The 21,966-nt window shown below is 42.6% G+C and overlaps 1 protein-coding gene across 5 annotated transcripts in view; it reads left to right on the top strand.

Moving 5' to 3' along the window:
* FRMD4B (FERM domain containing 4B) overlaps window positions 1-21,966 on the top strand; it is a 373,580-nt gene that overhangs the window by 214,464 nt on the left and 137,150 nt on the right. For 4 of the 5 annotated variants that reach the window (XM_047779092.1, XM_047779090.1, XM_047779088.1 and 1 more), the window contains one exon: window positions 20,278-20,343. In XM_047779092.1, coding sequence (XP_047635048.1) covers window positions 20,278-20,343 — 66 coding nt within the window. Of the gene's footprint in view, window positions 1-13,014; window positions 13,091-20,277; window positions 20,344-21,966 lie in introns of those variants that run through there. The other variant, XM_047779093.1, reaches the window with a different exon arrangement.

Below are 21,966 nucleotides of genomic sequence, written 5' to 3'. Positions count from 1 at the left end.
TAATAACTTATGGCCCTCAAAAACTCCACTCTACTCAGCAGATATGCAGTATATCTGTGGCATTAAAATTTCATGAAGGAGACGAGCATAAGGGGAAAATATATGTCTAAAGAAGCTCCTTAAGAGTATAACAATGAAAAAAAAAATTGAACAACAAAACTTAAACATATGAAGCATATTCCTGCCACAGGACCTTTGTACACATTAGGCCTCTGTCTGGAAGGTTCTTTATCCAGGTCTTCCCAAGTCCAACTTCTCATCCTATTCATCTCAGACTTTTCTCTGCAGGCTTATTGTAAAGTTCTCCAACTCTTTAAAAGTGCTTTTCTTGCTGTTCCCGCTGTGGGGCAGTGGGTTGACAGTCCAACTGTGACAGGTCACTGTGGAGGCTTCGGTTCAGTCCCTGGCCAGGTGTAGTGGGTTGAGGGATCAGGCGCTGCTGCTGCTGCTGCTCGGAATCTGTCCCTGGGCTGAGAACTTCCATATGCTGAGGGTGTGGCCATTTAAAAAAAAAAAAAAAATGTGCTTTTCTCGTCACTGACTTCAGTTGCTTCAGGGACTAACAGGGTGAGCCCTCAGAGCAGCCAGGACTCTGCTGAGGGAGCATTGCAGATTCTGCAAAGCACCTGTGGGTTCAGAAAGCATATCCTCTTTACAATTCTTTTTTTTTTTTTTTTTTTTTTAGGGCTGCACCTGCGGTGTATGGAAGTTTCCAGGTTAGGGGACAAATTGAAGCTGCAGCTGAGGCCACGGCCACAGCAACACAGGATCCAAACCGTATCTGAGAGCTACACTGCAGCTCGCAGCAATACCAGATCCTTAACCCACTGAGCCACGATGGGAACTCCTCTAGTTACAGTTCTAATTGAAGCCTTCCCAGTGTACACAAGAGGAAGCATTGCATTCAGGAGCCCGCTTATACTTTAGGGTTTATTTTTAAAAACTTTACTTTTTTGGTGGATAATGCTATAAGGGCAAGGAGGTGGTTTGGGGCAGTAGAAAGAAGGAACGCTATGTCTATCTCTATGTCTAGCTGTGTGATCACAGAGAAGTCACATCCCTTCTTTGAGCCTTCATGGTCTCATCTGTAAAGCAGGGACATGACAAATGAAGTATACTCTGCAAAAATACTGAATCACTTTGCTGCACACTGGAAACTAACATAATATTGTAAATTACTGATACACTTCAGTTTTAAAAAGAATAAAAAGGATATGAATTAACAAAGAAAAAAATAGGGATATGATACTTCTGTCACATCAAAACTTGTTGTAGGAACGCCTGAAGTGGCACAGTGGGTTAAGAATCCAACTGCAGAGGCTCAGGTCACTGGAGGTGCAGGTTCGATCCCCAGCCTGGCTTAGTGGGTTAAAGGATCTGGCATTGCCACAGATGCTGAGGTTCAGATTCAGTCTCTGGCCTGGGAACTTCCATATGCCCAAGGTGAAGTCATAAAACAGACAAACAAAACACTTGTAAAATTTAAAAGGAGAAATTGAGGCAAAGGCACTTTGAAAGTTTAAAGGACTTCAGATAGCCAAGGTATATTATTACTGGAACATTCAGACCAAGTTTATACATGGCCTGAGCTACTTGCTTTTTTCCCTTCCCTAGGGTTCGCCACCCATTCAGCACCTGAACATGGCCTTGGAGAACACCCACCCTGAATGAATCTGTAGCAATTGCCTGGTTTTTATTAGTGAAAAGCACAATAATATTAAACATTATTACCATTTGTAAAGTGTGAACCTGCTAAGCACTTTGTTTATTATCTCATGTGACAGTCCCCCCCCCCCCCGCACCCCTCCCCCCAACCGCCCCTCCCCGCACGCGCCCAGCCCTGGGTGGGGATGATATTATCAGCTATTATCACCTGATTTCAGCTGAGGAATCCAAGGCTCAAGAGAAATGAAGTACCTGCATAAGGCCACAGAAAGGGGAGCTTGGGTTTAAACCCCAAGTATGATTCAGAACAGAACCTATGCTCTTTAAAAGCTAATTAAAGAGCTGCTTTTTTTGAATGCTTATAATGCAGCAAGCACCATTATCCCCAATTTACAGCAGCTGCTTAGAGAAGGTAAGTGGCCGGCCGAAAGCCTCCAGCTAGTTCAAGGCTGATCCAGAATGAGGCGGCATGCCCATCTGACTTCTGAGGGACTGCTCCCAACCATAACCCTGCTCCAAGTAGCTGAGATGGCAGCTCCACCCTGACTTAGCTCCCTGACTAAAGTAAGTGTGATCCAAAAGCATTAGAAGTCCTGCAGATTGATGACTTCCCAATGAGTTTGCATCATTCACCCTCCAGGATGCGCTGACCAGAGGCACTCATCCTTTTTTAAATGACCACACCTCCTTCCCTTCAGAAACTCTGCTCCATAAGAACAGGTCTGAGAAACAACGTAGGGCCACAGGGGCAAATATTTGGTTCCCTGGTTACAGTCCCAAGCATTGGGTGAGATTTCCTCTCACAAGACTCTTCCTTTCTGAGGGAGGCAGAACGGAACTGAGATTATTTCAGAGCAGGAATAGAAGTGGCGAGAAACTTGCCGACAGAGCATAATGACACATGCTCAGTTCTGCTTGTGATGAAGATACTGGAAAAGTCTTCCACAGAGGCTTTAAGGTCACAGTGGCCTCCTTTAGCAGAAGAAAAATTCCAACGGTTTGATAGATTCCAGAAGGCCAGCGGCAACACAGCTGGTTGGAATCTGGCAATTCAGAGGCAGAAGAATCGTTCTGTTGCCAATTGAGACCTTAACAGTAGAAATGGGCAGAAAACTCAGAAGTGGATCAGGAGCTGGAAATGAAAGGAAATTCATTCATTCCACACATATTTATTTAGCCCCATGATGGACTCGGCACAGTCTTAGGAGCTAAGAAAGCAGCAGTAAATGAAACTTATATTCCAGTGGCAAAAGAACAGGAAAAGCAGATGACACCGAGCATTTGATATGAAAGTTGAGGACCTCAGCGGCAAGCTTGCCCACTGGGGATTTTTCTTAAATTTAACAATAAAGTACAATAGGCACCTTTTATGTTGGCCTCTGTTTGCCAAACTCTGTGCTCTGTTTGTATGGATTTATTATTCCCATTTTAGAGATATAATAAATAAATCCTAGGAAACTTTCCTTAAGTCAGCTGAGCTTTGAACAGAGTTCTGTCTGAATTCAAAGCCTCTCTTCTTTCATCTGTGTCCCATGGTCTCTCAATGGCCTCAACATTCTGACCTAAAACTCTGAGTAGCACCCTGTCCCCAGACCTCCCTCTCCCATTGAACTTCTCCAGTGATGTGCTGGTAAGTGTTTAACAGCCAGCCCTCTGGGGCAGAGGGCACTGATCAGGAGCATTTGCCAATGCTTGTGGTGTAAATACTCTCACTTTGACTGACTCCTTGGTACCAACATAATACTAAGTTGGGAAAAGATGAACATTAGGCACCATTAAATAGCCTTTGCTCTCACCAATTCACAAGACATTAATAACCTCAAGAGCAAAGAGAATAGTAAAAGGGAGTAAAATAACTGGAGAGTGATGAATTTTGAGCATATATTACCTTTGTTTTTAATGTAATGTATTAAGTATATATTTTAATATTTGGTATTGGTTGTACTTAAAAACAGCTTGAAAATAGGACAGTGGATTCTTGTGAGCTGTTATGAGATGGCTCCACATCACCATTCTCTCCCTCAAAGGATCCGTTCCCCCTCATTCTGGTGCTCACCTACAAATCTTTTGGGGCTCCTTTTGCAAATTTCTCTCATCTGCTTGACCTGTGGCCTCCCTGTTTTTGTTTGCTCTCTCTTAATCCTTGAATCCCAGGTTAGCCTCAAAAAAAGACTGAATCCTCTTTGAAAACACAGCCCATGTTGGGTGACATGAAATTTTCATCACTAAGTATTGGAAACATCTAGGTGGAGAGGGAGTGTTTGTTCTGTGATGGTAAAATGACTCGTAGGCCTTAAGAAATGTTGTGTATTGGAGTTCCCGTCGTGGCATAGTGGTTAACGAATCCGACTAGGAACCATGAGGTTTCGGGTTCGGTCCCTGCCCTTGCTCAGTGGGTTAATGATCCGGCGTTGCCGTGAGCTGTGGTGTAGGTTGCAGACTCGGCTCGGATCCCGCGTTGCTGTGGCTCTGGCGTAGGCTGGCAGCTACAGCTCTGATTCGACCCCTAGCCTGGGAACCTCCATGTGCTTCGGGAGAGTCCCAAAGAAATAGCAAAAAGACAAAAAAAAAAGAAAGAAAAAAAGAAAAAGAAATGTTGTGTATTGTCCCAAATGAGTTTGACTTTCCTGTTTTCACAATTTGGTAATGCTTTTCTAAAGCCCCTACCCGAATATGACATCCAACCAAGCTAGGACTCTGAACTGAATATAATCCATTTGTATTAATTATGAACTCCCTAAGGATTTATTTCAGCCTCTCCTTATGCATGGACCCCAAAGAACAGAGATTTTGAAAAGCATATATCAGGAACATTCTAACAGAGCTGATGAAAAATTGAAAAATGATGAAAAATTGAAACATGAAAACACTGACAATAGATGTGCTCTCTAAAATTAGTGTAGGTGTTTCCATTGTGGCTCAGTGGATTAAGAACTCAACATGGTGTCTGTGAGGATGCAGGTTCTATCCCTGGCCTCACTCAGTGGGTTAAGGATTCCTCATTGCCACAAGCTGTGACATAGGTCACTGATGTGGCTCGGATCTGGTCTTGCTGTGGCTGTGGCATAGGTCTGCAGCTGTAGCTCCAAATAGATCTCTAGCCCAGGAACTTCCATGGACCACAGGTGCAACCATGAAAAGAAAAAAAAAAAAAGAAAGAAAATTAGGTTTTCTGATTAATTTTGGTTCATTTTTAGGGCAATAGGTGTGATTTCTATGCTCTGTGGATGGCTTATGTTGAGCCGAGATTTCCAAATGTACCTTCCTGAAAAAACAGTACCCAAATATCTTTAAATTACAAGTACAGCAGTTTATTTTTAAAATCCTTTCACCCGAGCTGCGCTTGTCTTTAAAGTTTTTGAAAGATGCAGAACTGCTTCCTACAGGCTGTTTTTCACGGCAAAAGAGAAAACTTGACAGTTGGCAAAGCAAAAGTTTCCAAACCACAGGGTGTCTGCTACTTGCATAATCACCGAAGCCAAAGTTTCCATTTTCTACCCAGAGACTGGAGAATTTCTTTTCTGGTCAACCTGAAATTCAGACAAGAACGAAAATCCCCCACAGCCCACGGGCTGTGTTCTCAGCTTTTCTTGGTTCCACTTTGTGACTTTTCCTGTTTACAATATCTGTGCCCTCCCATTTTTTTTTTTTTTTTGACTCATTGATATTGTACCATGGTGTCTAAAAATACAGCCTAACGATAGGTTTTAAGTAAAAAAGGATGTTTCATCCTGGGAAAAAAAAAAAAAAAAAAAAAAAAACCAGCAGAAATATCCTTCATGGTTTTCTGAAAATAAATGTTTGACAGTCTCTCATTAGTACCTCCTCTGACTTTTTAATTGGAAAACAACTCAGAGTATGTATTTCTGTAGAGAGCTCTGCTTTCTGTGAAGAAGCTTCCATGAAGGTATGTCGCCTGTTTTCCCCTTTGTCCTTTGGTGACTCTTTCTTGAGCTTGGCTCAGCCCCTTATTACCTGGGACCCTCAGGCAAATCGTTCTCAACCCCAAGGGCCAAAAATATCTGCTTCATAAAGTGGCTGTGAGAATGCAATGGATGAAATGTATGTCAAAGCACAGGGCGTGGACAAAGCAGTATAACATGTATTTATTTCCATTTTGGTGAGAACAAAAGTAGCTAGCCCAAGACATGAGCAGGTCATGATCAGATAAGGAGAGTTTGCAAGAGTTTCCCCAGCTTTGTGAACACCAGCGACTACAGGTGGTGGTTTTGAGTTAATCTGTTGCTTATCACTGAGAAATCAGAATGGAATTAATCCTCAGCCATTGGGTTGCCTGCTCTCTACAGGATTTAACTGGTGGATTGATTTTTCAATTCTAATATCACAGCTTGACCTCTTCATAATTCATGAGAACTTTTTTCTGGAGAAAAAGATAATTATTTAACCCACTTAAAACAACCACTTGCAGTTAACATCATAGCATTCAACAGTTTACAGATCATTTCCACATTTAATTAATTATAGGACCCATTGCACTAGCATGAAGCCGATAATGCATGTCTGGCATTTAGGACAGACTGTAACACCTATTTTATGACCAATAAATAGAGTGTATGACTCATGATATGATTCTCATCTGTGCCTTTGGGGTAAATTTTAGGTTCAACCTGTGTTAATACAAGAGACAAACAAAGCATTTTAAATGAAGTCAATTCTTAACATTCCCATTTCGCAGGGTCAGAAACTGAGGTTGAGAGAGCGACCCTGATTTTTAGGCCAGTGCTCTTAGTTACATGGCAAAGCTGGGACACAAACCCAAGCCTCCTGATTCTAAGTCTTGTGTACACCTCATTGACAACAGGTTGGTTTCTCCTGATGGCCTTTAGCTCCAGATTTAATAATCTTTCTTTCCTTTTCTTTTTTCTTTCTTTCCTTCATTCTTTCTTTCTCACTTTCTTTTCCTTCCTTCCTTTCTTCCTCCTTCCCCCCTCCCTCCCTTCCTTTCTTTCTCTCTGTATTTCTCTATTTCAAACCTGGCTTTTCTTTTCACCTGCCTTATGAAATCAGGAGATAATCTGATAAGGGATCGTCCTTTATGAGAACACCCTCCCCAGCGATTGTCTGCCAAAGTTGACCACAATTGCTGACCAGGTTGATGCTAAAGCCATAGAAATGGCTGTTCACTGTCCAGCATTTCTTGTTTGCTTTTCTCCAACCTCTACCAGGCAGAAAGGGGCTAGCAGTTGAATGCTAACATCCAGAAAACAGGGTTATCCCTCCAATCTCTCTTGAGAGCCACTTGGCAAGAGCGCTGGTCCAGTATACATTCTCTCCACTGATTTCTTCAGGAAGGTGAGTTTTGATGTGAATTTTGAACATGCTCGGAACTTAACTCCATTTCCAGTTGAGCTGCTTAAGATATCTGAAAATATCTTGTTGGCTTCTTTTTAATAGTTCAGGAAATTTTATTATATTTATATTTATACAACCATCACCACAACCTAATTTTAGAACATTTCCATCCCAAACCCTTAGTCCACCCCTCCCTAGCACCCACTTTTAACCATAAGTTTTTCAAAGTCTGTGTTTCTGTTTTGCAAATGAGTTCACTTGTATCCTTTTTTAAGGTTCCACATGTGATATTACATGATATTTGTCTCTCATTGTCTGACTAATAACTTCACTTACTATGATAATTTCTAGGTCCATCCATGTTGCTGCAAAAGGCATTATATAGTTCTTTTTTATGGCCAAGTAATATTCCATTGTATATATGTAACACATCTTCTTTGTCCATTCTCTGTCAATGGGCATTTCGGTTGCTTCCATATCTTGGCTATTGTAAATAGTGATGCAATGAACATCGGGTGCATGTATCTTTTCGAGCCATGGTTTTCTCCAGGTAGAAGCCTAGGAGTGGGATTGCTAAGTTGTATTTTTTTAATGACTGATAATTCTATTTTTAGTAATTTTATTTTTAGTTTTTTTTTTTTTGAGGAACCTCCATACTATTTTCCATAGTGGTTGCACCAATTTACATTACCACCAACAGTGTAAGAGGGTTCCCTTTTCTCTACACTCTCTCCCGTATTTATTGTTTGTAGACTTTTTTGACAATGGCCATTCTGCCTGGTGTAAGGGGGTAGGTACCTCATAGTAGTTTTGACTTGCATTTCTCTGATAATTACTGATGCTGAGCATCTTGTCATATATTCTTTGGCCATCTATGAGTTTTACTTGGTGTTTAATTGTTAATAGTTCTTTTATTCTACTTGTCTCTAAAGCAGTTGTCCTCCACCAGGTGTGATTTTGTCCTCTGGAAGACATTTGGCAGGATCTGGAAACATACTTGATTGTCACAAGGGGGAAAGGGGTGCTGGCATCTAGTGGGTAGAGGCCAGGGATGCTGCTAAAAATCCTACAGTACTTGGAGGTAGCCCTCACAACAAAGAATTATCTGGCCTCAAATGTCAATACTGCCAACATTGAGAAATTCCACTGTAGGACAAGCTCCAGAGACAGTGCCCTGTGGATCTCATCTGCAGATGTGTATTAGTGCCCAGAACAGTGTTTGCATGTGGGAAGTGCTTGGTAAATACTGATTGAGTGAAAGAAGGTACACATGATCTAGAGATTTTTCCACATTGAATTAAATGCACTGTATGCTAGACTGCATCTTAAGCCCAGGGTACTGGAGTCAGGCCCAGGCAGGCACCTGACTGATAATCATCCTGTACCCTGAGTGTTCACATAGCAGGACAGAGCCAGCAGCCCAAAAGGTAGGAGTGAATTCCATCCTGATACTCACTGATAATCATTAACAAACACGGAGACACCGTTTTGAGCAGCTGCCCACATGCCCTTTTTTGTTGTTGTTGTTTTGTTTTTTTTTTTTTTTTCATTTTAGGGCTACGAACGTGGCAGATGGTCCTAGGCTAGGGGTCCAATCCACAGCCACATCAGTGCCAGATCCAAGCCACATCTGCGACCTATACCACAGCTCACGGCAATCCGTTGAGTGAGGGCAGGGATGGGATTGAACCCACATCCTCATGGATTCTAGTCAAGTTCTTAACTTGCTGAGCCACAATGGGAACACCACCATTTTTTGTGTTTTTGTTTGTTTGTTTTGGCCGCACCTGTGGAAGGCCCTGGGCCAGGGATCAAACCCCAGCCCAGCAATGACAATGCCAAATCTTTAAGTGCTAGGCCACCAGGGAACCCCTGCCTGTATTTCTTCATTGTAGGGCCAGGAGATAGCCAAGGAATGGTGATTGCAAAAGCCTATCTCCTCCTCTGGTCTTGCTTTAGATAGTGGCTGGAACCAGGAAGCTGTGGTTTGGTGAATCTAGATCAAGCATTTCCAGAACAGTGTTACGCATGGTGATCAAGATGATATGTCAAATGCTTAAACTATGTGTAATTTCATAGAGGAGACCAGTAGGTGGAAAATACCTTGTAACAGAAGTCATGTAACACAGCAGTGAAGGCCATGAACTGTGGCATCAGATTCATGTGCTTATGTTCTACTCCACCTCTTCCTAGCTCTGTGACTTTGTGGGCCAGGGTCGGTCATTTACCTTCCATGAACCTGGATTTTCTCACCCATGCAGTGAAGCCGGATAGGAATCCATGTCACAGGGCTGTTAGTAGTGAAGTCACATGCCCATGTAAATTAAAGAGAGGTCTCTGGATAGAGGTGGCACACAGCAGCCCTTACGTACTCACATTTTTCTTAAGGCAGATAACTCAGTGACTCAGTTTCATCTTTGCTTAACTGAATTCTCCCCCCCCCCTTTTTTTTTTTTCCCTTTGGCTTTTTTAGGGCTGCATCTGTGGCATATGGAAGTTCCCAAGGCCAGAAGTCAAATTGCAGCTGTGGCTACCGGCCTATACCACAGCCGCAGCAATGAGGGATCCAAGCTTCGTCTGTGACCTATACCACAGCCTGCAGCAATGCCAGAAACTTAACCCACTGAGCGAGGCCAGGGATTGAACCCAAATCCTCATGGATACTAGTTGGGTTTGTAACCCACTGAGCCACAGCAGCAGCTCCCAGATTCTGCCCTTCTTTATCACTTCCCACACCCTGGCCCATTTTCCTTTCTTCCTCTGCTTCTTTTAGGCTACCCACCCTTCTTTTTTCCATGAAAGAATGTCTCTCATCTTCCTCCTCCAGTCCCAGTGAACCTGCAGGAAATGCACATGAGTCCTACTTTGATGTAACTAATGGGTCCTGAGATTCTATCCCAGGTCATAGCCCCTTGGCCTGAAACAAGTTATTGAACTTCTCTGCCCTTCACTGTTGCCACTTATTAAACCTAAACAGTGGAACTTCTTATCTTCTGGGCTTGTTAACAGCCTGAAAGATGACACTGCCCACGTGAGGTGCTTAGTGCTCATGTGACATGTCGTCTGTGTTTCCTAGGAGAATTGTTGATTGATTCTGAGAAAAGAGGTTCCCAGTGATTGAGCTGGGAGGGCAGGCAGCATCTTGAAAGACCTTGAGAGGCAGTCTCAGCTGACTGGGATTGGAGACGGCTGTGACAGTCCAGGCCGTTCTCTGAACGAGAATGTCAATGGCTCATATTCACTCAGCACCCAGAGTTGATATAAAGGGACCCTGTTCCTCTAGGGTTGACATCATTGGGGTGAAATCTAAAACTCCATCCACTCAATAGCTCCCAAAGTAAGTACATCCTAGATCCGTCCCTTCTACCTTTCTCTAATTCCTCCAGAATACCTCATCTGAGGAGGAGTTAATAGCTCACCTTGTTCTCTGGGTGGAAAATTTGTGTTTATTTGTTTGTTTGTTGTTTTTTAAATTGTTATTTCCCCAATACAATTTTTTTGTGACAGCATGATGACCCAGTTACACATACATGTATACATTTTTGGGAGTTCCCGTCGTGGCTCAGTGGTTAACGAATCTGATTAGGAACTATGAGGTTGTAGGTTCAATCCCTGGCCTTGCTGAGTGGGTTAAGGATCTGGTGTTGCCGTGAGCTGTGGTGTAGGTTGAAGACTCGGCTCGGATCCTGGGTTGCTATGGCTGTGGTATAGGCCAGCGGCTATAGCTCTGATTAGACCCCTAACCTGGGAACCTCCATGTGCGGCCAGTGTGGCCCCAGAGAAGACAAAAAAAAAAAAGACAAAAAAATACATTTTTTTTTCCTCACATTATCATGCTCCATCACAAGTAACTAAACATAGTTCCCAGTGCTACACAGCAGGATCTCATTGCTAACCCATTCCAAAGGCAATAGTTTGTATCAGGTTAATAGAAAGCTTGTTTTTGTTTTTGTTTTGTTTTGTTTTAACCTGTAAGTTTGTCTGGGCCAAGATGTGGGAGGTGCTTTTGGAACATCCTTACTTTACATTATGCTCAACAGATGTCAGTCATTCGTGAATATATTTACTTAGTAACTGTGTCTAGGTTCTGTCCAGTTAAAACGTTCCTCCCCTGAGCAGGTATTTAATGTCCACCTTCTTACCAGGGGCCAGGCCCTATTCCAGTCCCTCAGGGATGTAGTGGTGAACAGATCACCCAAAGTCCCTCCTGTGGAAATTACATTCTGATTCTGATGGTGGAAGATAGAGATGGATAAACAAGCAATAACAAAAAAAGAAACATTAGGAGTGCCCACTGTAGCACAACAGATGGGCAGTGTCTCGGGAGCACTGGACACAGGTTCGAGCCCTGGCCTGGCACATGGGTTAAGGGTCCATGTTGCCACAGCTGTGGTTTGGATCTAATCCCTGGCCTGGAGCACTCCATATGCTGAGGGGTGGCCCAGAAAAAGGGAAAAAACAAAAACAAAAAACAGTTAGAGCTCCTGTTGTGGCTCAGCAGGTTAAGAACCCAGCATAGTGTCCATGAGGATTTGGGTTCAATTCCTGGCCTTGCTTAGTGGGTTCAGGATCTGGTGTTGCCGCAAGCTGCAGCATAGTTTTCAGGTGTGGCTCAGATCTGGTGTTGCTGTGGCTGTGGCTTAGGCCTGTAGTTGCAGCTGCAATTTGACTCCTAGCCCAGGAACTTCCATATGCTGCAGGTAAAGCTATTAAAACACACACACACACACAATTAGAAAGAAGGAAGGAGGGAAGAAGGGAGGGAAGAAGAAAGAAAGATTGGCCATAAAGAACATAAAGCAGGAGTTCCCGTCGTCGCGCAGTGGTTAACGAATCCGACTAGGAACCATGAGGTCGTGGGTTAACGATCCGGCATTGCCGTGAGCTGTGGTGTAGGTTGCAGACACGGCTCGGATCCTGCGTTGCTGTGGCTCTGGCGTAGGCCAGGGGCTGCAGCTCCGATTAGACCCCTAGCCTGGGAACCTCCATATGCCGCAGGAGCGGCCCAAAGAAATAGCAAAAAAGACAAAAAAAAAAAAAGAACATAAAGCAGCATGACATGAGAGACAGTGTCCAGGCTCCTACACACTGAGAACAGGGAACGCCTCTTGGAGATGGTGACACTTGATGTAACATCTGAAAATTGCAGAAGCACCCAGTCATGCCCTGATCTGGGAAAAGGGCATTCCAGGCAGAGGGAGCAACATAGGCCAAGTCTCAAAGTAGGAACAAACCTTTATTCTGAGGAAGAAAAGAAGGTGACTGTGGCTGGTATGTCAAGGCAATGCAGATGGGTTGGAAATTACATTAGAGAGGGTGGGGGGTCAGGTCTCATGGTTGTCGTCCGTGAGACAAGCAGATTCTCCACTGTGTTGCTTGAGCAGCTACAGGGAAGTGAAGGGATAGGGTCTGTGTTTTCAAGACACCCCTCACCTAGCCATGCAGACTCAACAGTAGCTGATTCCGTAGCTGGTTTTGCACACACCCAGGCAAGAGATGATGGCAGATTAGACTCTGGGTAGGTCACCCCACTAAAAATCCTGGGGAGTCCTCTTCATGAGGCAGACCCTCTTTGGCTGAACTTTCAGGAAAGGTCAAAAGGGGATGAGGGAGAAGAAATAAAGAAACTTGCTGCTTCCTTACCGAGCTTTCACATTTCCGTGTTCCAAAGAGCAACCAAAGCAAAACTAAAGTAGGCTTTTTTTGTAGTTGTTATTTCCTGTTGCTTTCAGAGCTGCCCCCAGGAATGAGGAATGATCCCACCCTGCCCTGTCTAGACCTAATTCTAGGTTTTTTGATTTGGGGGAGGGGGTATTGTTGGGGTTTTTTTTCTTTTAATTTTAACTCTCTCCTCTCTCTTCATATACATCAGCTAGTGGGTTTGGGCATGGGGGTGAGGAAGTTCACTCAGACTTGAACCCCACCATGAACTACACATCAGGGCATTCCATGAAGCTAGAAGTCTGGCCTGTGTCCAGTTCTCACTTCCCTTCTGATCTTCTTCATTTAACCACTGACCAGATGAAGAAGGTCCTCTTCCACCAGCACTCAGCGCTTAGCCTCTGAGGACCTGTGCTATCAGCTGGGAAGCAAAAGCAGGGCAGCCACTGAGGTGGGAGCTTTCATCCAACGTGCATTGTTTGAACCTCTGAATTCCTGAGGTTGAATGGGGAAGGGGCTGGCAGGGAGGGTGTCAAGTCTGGGTGGGTGTCAAGTGAAACTTTCCAAAGATTTTTTGTTAACATGTTTTTCTATGCTATGTGAGGCATTGCTGCTATGAGCTACCACTGGGTATGTGTTAATTCTAAAACTGCTCCAGTGGTGTTTGTGGGGTTCAAAAGTGATCTTGGATGAGTAGATAAAATCACGCTGATCCATGAACAGCTCCCTTTCTTCACCTAGAACTTCTGTGTTTGAAATGAGAAGAGAAACCATCAGTGGGGGTCATGTTTGAAAATAAATAAGAGCTGCCCAGTTGTTGTTGTTGTTGTTTGTGGTTACAGTATTTTTGAAAATTAAAAAAAGAAAATCCTTCACTTGGGGGAAAAAAGTGCATTTGCATAGGTGGCATTTAGCAGCTGAGTAACCTTGCACCCTACCACATGGGCTCCGTCTTCCAGGTCAGACGGAGTCCTGAGTTTGATTATGCAAGTCACAGGTGTACAACATAGTGATTCTCAATTTTTAAAGATTATATTGCCTTTAAAGCTATTATAAAATACTGGCTGTGTTCCCTGTGCTGTACAGTATACCCTGGAGCTTATTTACTTTCTGCATAGTAGTTTGTAACTCTTAGTTCTCTAGCCTTATCTTGCCCCTTCCCCTCTTCCCTCTCTGCACTGGTAACCCCTCATTTGTTCTCTAAATCTGTGGGCCTCTTTTTTGTTGTTGTTGCTATATTCACTAGTTTTATTTTTTATTTATTGTTTTTCTTTTTTTTATTTTATCTTTTAGATTCCAGAGTCCTGAGTTTTAACCCCTGGTCTCGCGCTGACTAGCTGTGTGGCGTTGGTCGTGTCTTTCCTTAATTTCCGCACATCTCAAAGACGTGGTGGTGATTAGATACCTTCTAAGATACCTTCTATTCATACATATAAGGTTCTACAATTCTAACTATTGCTAGTCAAATTACAGTGCTCTGGAACTGAGGTGATTTTTCACGCCTGCTTTCTGATGCATTATTTTCCCTTTTCTACCCACTCATCTCTCCTGAAAATGAGCTGCGTAGGAAGGCTTTCCCATAATTCGTCACTTTATAGTAGAGGGAGTACCTTGTGGGTAGCTAAGTGGTTATAAGAGCTTGGACTTTGGGTTTGATTCTAGTTCTGCCAATTATGAACCTTGTTATATTACTTGTCTAATAACCTTCTTCCTTCCTCTGTGATGTTGGGAGATGATTACCTGCCTTGTGTGAGTATCATGAGGATTGACCATATTCATACATGTGAAGTGCTTAGTGTAGTGCCTGGAATATAAAAAGTGTCTGTTAGTGGTATTAGTGTTTTTATTAAAATGCTTATCCAGATGTCAGGGACACAGAAGGCACACAGGAATTAGTAGTCCCTCTTTTTATTTCTGCTCCATCACCTCTGGAGAATGTTTCTGCCCTGTGCTTTTTAACTTTACCTGTCATTTATCATCTTTAAAATGGCTTAGAAATATTCCTCCCATTTAAAAACTTTTCTTTTTAATGGGAGAGCAAATGATTACAGAAAAGTTGAGCTCTTTGCTTGTTAATAAATGTGGTCCTCAAAAATACAGTGTATTTTACTCTCAAGGGTGTCAGATTGAAAGCTGTGTGGACTCTGTTTATAAGGCTTGGAAAGATTAACCATTTTTAAGGTAACATGGGCAGTAAGAGATACAATAGGATTTTGAGCCCATCTCTGGCTTAGGACACTTGTGCAAGTACCATCATGTCTTGGGCTTTGGTTTCCCAGTGTTTGAAATGAGGGTGTCTGCTTTATAGGCCTGCATAGAGTTTGAAACAGTGTTCTGGTTTTTTGGTTTTCTTTTTTTGCTTCTCAGGGCTGCACGTGTAGCATATGGAAGTTCCCAGGTTAGGGGTCGAATCGGAGCTACAGCTGCCGGCCTACACCATAGGCACAGCAACGCGGGATCCGAGCCACATCTGTGAACTAAACTGCAGTCCTCAGCAACACTGGATCTTTAAGCCACTGAGCGAGGCCAGGGATTGAACCCAATCCTCAGGGATTGAACTAGTCGGGTTCATAACCCACTGAGCCACAACAGGCGCTCTCAAAGTTGTATTCTTTTTTTTTTTTTTAAGAAGAAAACATGAATGGTATATTTATTGTGAAGCCTCTCCTATTTTTCTCTTGCCATTGCACATAAACATTATTGGTTCACACTTGGTCCACACGTAGCTTGGATTTCAAATTTTATCCTCCTATACTTTGTTAGAAACCCTGTTAGAGTGAAAGCTTTAAGCAAGGACTACCTGACTTTTGGTCATTTATTTTGAAATATTGTATGTTAATGAGGGTCCCGAGGCAAGCGCTCTGCCTGGGACATAGCACACCCTCCTCTGATGTTTGTGTCTCTTCCCTGGTACTGGGTGAACCTAAATGGGATTTTCTTAAATGAGGACTAGAAATGACTGATAAGACATAACAGAATTCCCAGGAATCCTGTTATAATAAATGCATGTGAGCCACAGACCGCACATACCATAGACAAAGGGAGCTCCTCTGCCCTTCCCTGGCCAAATGTGGCCAGGATGCAAATGCAGCCCAGTGCTTCCAGATCTTACCATCTACTTTTTTTTTTCCCAATGGCACCTCCTGATTTCTTATATCCTCTGCTGAAATTTATTCATAAGCCTTGTTTTGAGCAACAAAATACAGCCACACCTTTCAGCCTTTGATTACACAAATGACAACAGCAGGTTTTTCTGTTGTTATTGACCATCAAATCAGCCCTCTAACCTCCCAGAGGAACCGTCTTCCTAGGTAGGAAAGGGCTTGGTGAATACGGAACACAGATGTGCCAGTGTGGGTATAAAACTGGAGCACGGTTTCTTCCCGGTTTGTCTGCACTGCCCTTCTCCAGCTTGCATGTGTGTATCATCACATCCCACAGTGGGGTGTTTGTTGAGTTCCTCCACGTGTCCTCAGATGTCAGCTCCTCTCTTGGCTATTTCATTGGCCATTGCATTGTCATCGATGGGAGCATCCGTGATTTTGAGCAGACTTTATGTACCATAATAATGATCTCTCTGGGGAATCCAGCCTCTGGAATTTTTTGCCTTGGCTTAGGCGTAAGTACTTTGTGGTACCTGATAAAGATGCTTTTTAAAATTATTTTCATTTTTTTCTTTCTGGCCATGTCCATGGCATGTGGAAGTTCCCCAGCCAGGAGTTGAACCCACACCACAGCAGCAACCCAAGCCACTGCAGTAACCCAAGCCACTGCAGTGACAACGCCAGATCCTTAACCCACTGCATGACCAGGAACTCTGAAAGATGCTTTTAGTTAAAATAAAAAGATTCCAGCTCAAGTTAGCTTAAGAGAGAGACAGAAAGTGGATTTATTGAAGGAATGCATGGATGTTTCATGGAATTCAAAAACAGGACTCACCCAGACCAGTGGAATGGGCTAGAAGTGAATGGAAAGGCATCAGGAACACTGGCAGCAACTCTCAGGCTTTTCCTCTTAGGCTGCTGATTTCTCTGGCCTCCTTCTAGCTTCTGTCTCCTTCATTCTCTCTGAAGATGATTTTCCTTTCTCTTCACACACAGTAGACAATGGCTGCCCTGCAGCCACCCTATTTTCATCTACTTAGACTCAGTTCCAGATTCTTTGGATTGAGGTTTTGATTGCCCCAGCTTGAGTCGGGTGTCTTTTCCCTGGTCCAGTCACCTAAGGACAATGGGGTAGGACCAAGTTGTACAAACATGGACACCGCTGTCTATGTTTGTCGTGAGATAGATAGGTACACCTGAAAAATATTTACCACTTATTTTCTAGGATAAAATTTTGTCTCAACAAAAGGAACATTGACTAGATAAAGGGAAGTCCAAAGAAAAATGGAAAGGAGAAATGATGGGTGTTTTTTTGATCAGGAAATAAACTCATTTGGGTTATGCAACAACAGTGTACCTTAAAATAGTTAATTAGTTTTGACATATTTATTAATGGATTCATATTGTATTCATTGACATTTTGAGTATTATTTTTTTATGTTGGTCTGTAGGACATGTGCTTGGGGTTTGCTTGTGTGGGTTTTACAAAAGAGGTAAAATGATTTAAACTGACACTTTGATTTATTTCCTCCTGTGGTAGAAAAGAGTAGGAAAAAAGAAGACTTTTTTTTCAATTAGATATTTATTCCAATCATACCTTGGTTTTTTATCTTGCCCAGGAAACTTTGATAAATTACCACCAACTTTGTACCTTGGTTTCCTTGTCTGTAAAATGGGGACATTGCCATAATGTTGGTTTTCTGGAGCTTTAATGAGATTATTTCCATAAAGTTCCTAGCTTAGTGCCTGAAACAAATAAAGATTTGTTCTCTTCCTTCTTGATGCTGAAAATGTGTATGTGACCTGGCTTTGCAGAGTGAAGGACATAACCAGGGGCCATGAGACAATGTAAACTTGCCCACTTAGCTCTTAGCAGTACTTCTAAGTTTCTTATGGGCTGCATCTCCATAATACCATGATCCAACCAATTGCGAGCTAGTTCTTAGACTTTTAGAGCAGAGCTCAGTCAAAAATGTAAGTGCAGGAGTTCCCATTGTAGATCAGCTGGTTATGAACCTGACTAGTATCCATGATGGTGCAGGTTTTATCCCTGGCCTCTCTCAGTGGCTTAAGGATCCAGCGTTGCTGTGGCTGTGGTGTAGGCTGGTAGCTGTAACTCTGATTCGACTCCTAGCTTGGAAACTTCCATATGCTGCAAGTGCAGCTCTAAAAAAAGTAAGAGCAATAGTGTAGTTAGTATTTTTCCCTTTGCAAACGGGTTGCTGATCTTAGCATCAGTGTTCCCATCTGTTGAACTGGGGATAATAACGTCAATCCCAGAAAGTAATTATGCAGCTCAGAGATCATATTATAAAACACTTAGAGCAATGCTAAGTATATAGTTGGTGCCCAGTAATGGAGGCAATTTTCTTTTTAAATTGGGTTTATATGTATCTGAGTTTCCAGGTCTTATAGTTTTGTAAAACAGCTGAGACAAAGCACTGCCCATGCTTTTCAAAAATGACCCAGCAATTCCACATCCATGGACCAAGCTGAATATGCAAAATTTATTGTGACATTGCTTATGATAGCAAAAGACTGGAAGCAAGCTAAGTGTTTCTCAGGAGGAGACTCATTAAATCAACACGTCCGCATGATTATTTGATACTATGGAACCTTCTAAAGAATAAGGCTGGTCTGTATGTGTTGACATTGGAAAGATTTCCAAGAAATATTGAATTAAAAAAGCAAGAGGCAGAGTTCTCATTGTAGCTCAGTTGTTAACGAATCCAACTAGGAGCCATGAGGTTCTGGGTTTGATCCCTGGCCTTGCTCAGAGGGTTAAGGACCCAGCGTTGCCGTGAGCTGTGGTGTAGGTCACAGACCCGGCTCGGATCTGGCATTGCTGTGGCTGTGGTGTGGGCCGGCAGCTACAGCTCCAATTAGACCCCTAGCCTGGGAACCTCCACATGCCATGGGTGTGGTACTAGAAAAGACCAAAAAAAAAAAAGCAAGAGGCAAAATAGTGAGTATAATGTAGTTCCACTTGAATGGGAAAAAAAATCACATGCACACACACATATTTCCACATACATGGGCACTATAGAGACACATGCACACAGATTCATGTACATATGTATAAAATTTCTATATAATTACACGCACAAATATTAAGAGCATTTACTTCATTTTCAGGACAATATGTACAACATACTAATATTAGAGTAAGATACTTAACATGAGGATGTTTTTTTAAAACATGTACATGTATACATCTGAAAATTCACATAAAGATGATCTGTGTGGGGTCTCCTCAAACTGACATATTTCTCCTGGTAGGATGATTTGGAACATGAGTTAATCCCAGCGGGATTAGAGTTCCCACTGTGGTGCAATGGGTTAAGAACCCAACTGCAGCAGCTCAGGTCACTGTGAAGGCATGGGTTCTATACTGGGTCAATCCCTGGCCCAGAAACTTCCATATGCCTCAGATGTGGCCATCAAAAAGAAGGGGGAATCTTTGCATTCTATGCACTGTTTAACTACTTTACAAGAAATACTTTCTCAGCATTGCAATTTTAAGTGATAAAAATTAATTAGAAATTTATACGTCAAACTCTTCTTACCTAGGTGTCTTAACTGTTGATAACTGTTAATTTTGGTGGTGATATACTACAAAGGGGTCCAAAATTTCAAAAATAGAGACTTTCTTTTTTTTTTGTCTTTTGTCCTTTTTTAGGGCCGCACCCATGGCATATGGAGGTTCCCAGGCTAGAGGTCTAATTGGAACTATTGCTGCCAGCCTATGCCAGAGCCACAGCAATGCCATATCCAAGCCGCATCTGCAACCTACACCATAGCTCATGGCTATGCCAGATCCTTAACACACTGAGCAAGGCCAGGATCAAACCCTCAACCTCATGGTTCCTAGTCGGATTCATTTCCACCGCACCACGATGGGGACTCTGAGACTTTCAATTTTAACTTCGATGTCATATATTGGAGTTCCCTAGTGATTCAGTGGGTTAGGGATCTGGCATTGTCGCTGCTGTACTGGGGTGTGGCTGTGGCATGGGTTTGATCCCTGACTCCAGAACTTATGCATGCCATAGGCACAGCCAAAAATAAGTAAATAAACCACACCATTGAATAAAACCATTTTCATTTGAAAAATAAAATATTGATTCAAAGAAAAATATGGTAATTTCCTTTGGGAAGAAAAACTACTTTTCATAGTATAGTTTTGCACGTGTTATCTAGGTATTATTTTTTTCTACATATTGAGTGGTCTTTGATTTTCATTCTTTTTTTTTAAATCTAAGAGCTAAAAAAATAAAAATAATGATGGTTATACAACTATAAGTATAATAAAATCCATTGAATTTTTTTAAATAAATAAAATATAAAAAAAAAGAAAAAGAAACCCAAGAGCTGACGCCGTATAATCGATCTTTCAATGACCAAACCTGTTGATTAACTCAGCTGATGCCATTTTAGGCTGAGCATATCACATGTAAAAGAAATGGTATACCAGGTTCAAGGGTTTGCCTGCCAGCCCCAGGCTGATGCCACTCTTGCTGTCTTATCCCCACAGATGACAGAAGGCAGGCACTGCCAGGTGCACCTCCTGGATGACAGGAGATTGGAGCTGCTGGTTCAGGTAGGTGTTGCCACACGGGGACAACCCACCCTAGTTCCCTCTGTGGGCCTCATGGCCTCTGTTCAGTCTGCCTGTATGTGCTTCAAAGCCAGTGACACAGGATTGTTTGAGGGGAATAAAGGGAGCTTCAAAGCCAGGAAACCTGATCTGCATGTACGAATAACTCTAGCCTGGTGACAGGATTCAGAGATGCTTGGATTCTGATCGAAGCTTTAACACTCAGCAGCTGTGTGACCTTGGACAAGTGTCATGACTTCTCTGAATCACCTCTTTTTGGTAAACTGGAGACTATAATGTTTTCCTGAAAGGGTTTTTGTGAGCTGAGACTGCATTCTGCCACTTTTCTGCAACGTGGCATAGTCCAAGTTAAATACGTAGTTTCAACAGCTGTGAACTGGGATTAACATTGCCTAATCCGGAGTTCCTGTTATGGCTCAGCAATAATGAATCTGACTGATATCCATGAGAACATGGATTTGATCCCTGGCCTCAATCACTTGGTTAAGGATCCAGCGTTGCATGAGCTGTGGTGTAGGTTGCAGATGTGGCTTGGATCTGGCATTGTTGTGGCTGTGGTGTAGGCCGGCAGCTACAGCTCCAATTCAACCCCTAACCTGGGAACCTCCATATGCTGCGGGTGTGGCCCTAAAAAGACCAAAAAAAAAAAAGATTGCCTAATTTTCCTCACAGAATTATGGTTAAAATCAAGCAAGATTATATATATATATATATGAGAATGAAATCTCTGGAAAATGTATGGGACTATATTACGATGACATCTTGATTATTGATGCTTCTCTCTTTATTCACCCAACACTCTGACTCAGAGGCTTAAAAAATTGTGGAAATGCCTGATGGCAGCCACACCTAGAGCTGTGATGAGAGTGTTCTCCCTGGACTAAACCTAAATTCTTTCTTTCTGAGGCTTGTGCCCAGTCCATTTATGCAGGCTTCAATTAGAATGAAAATAGCACAGTCAACAATAGTTTCACCAGAGTAGACTTTTTAGTCTAGATTTCTGTTTCTTTCTTTTTCCTTCCCTTCCCTCTCTTTCTTTTCTTTTCTTCCTTTCTTTTCTTTTCTTTTCTTTCTTTCTTCTTTTCTTTCTCTCTCTTTCTTTTTCTTTCTTTCTTCCTTTCTTTCTTTCTTTTCTTCCTTTCTTTCTTTCTTTTTTCCTTCCTTCCTTCCTTCCTTCTTTCCTTCTTTCTTTCTTATAATGACTATTCTTGCTTCCCCAGCAGCAAACTGCCAACTCTCAAACTACCATAATGACCCCTAAACTGTTTGGCTCAAGATTTTTAAAAAGTCCCTCTTGAATCCCCCACTTCAAGCCCTCTTTTCCTTCCCAAGTCACTGCAAATCCACAATCCACTCTTACCCTGGACATTCTGGCTGACTCCAAACCATGCTTCTTCCCACCAGAGCTAGTGCTTCCCCAAAGCTCAAAGACCAGATTCTTCTTCTGATTAGGTGCCCAGTAAGTACTGGTGATGATGAGCTGCACAATGGATACACTTACTGCATCCCTGAAGAGAGATGAACAGCTTAGTCTTTGGGAACAGACAGACTGGGTTCATAGCCAGTCCTTAACCAACTGGAACATCAAGCAAAGTGCTTGACTTC

The sequence above is a fragment of the Phacochoerus africanus genome, chromosome 1 (assembly GCF_016906955.1).
Source record: "Phacochoerus africanus isolate WHEZ1 chromosome 1, ROS_Pafr_v1, whole genome shotgun sequence".
NCBI classification, from domain to species: domain Eukaryota; kingdom Metazoa; phylum Chordata; class Mammalia; order Artiodactyla; family Suidae; genus Phacochoerus; species Phacochoerus africanus.
The sequence above is the reverse complement of the archived record's forward strand: the minus strand, read 5'-3'. Positions and strand labels throughout refer to the sequence as shown.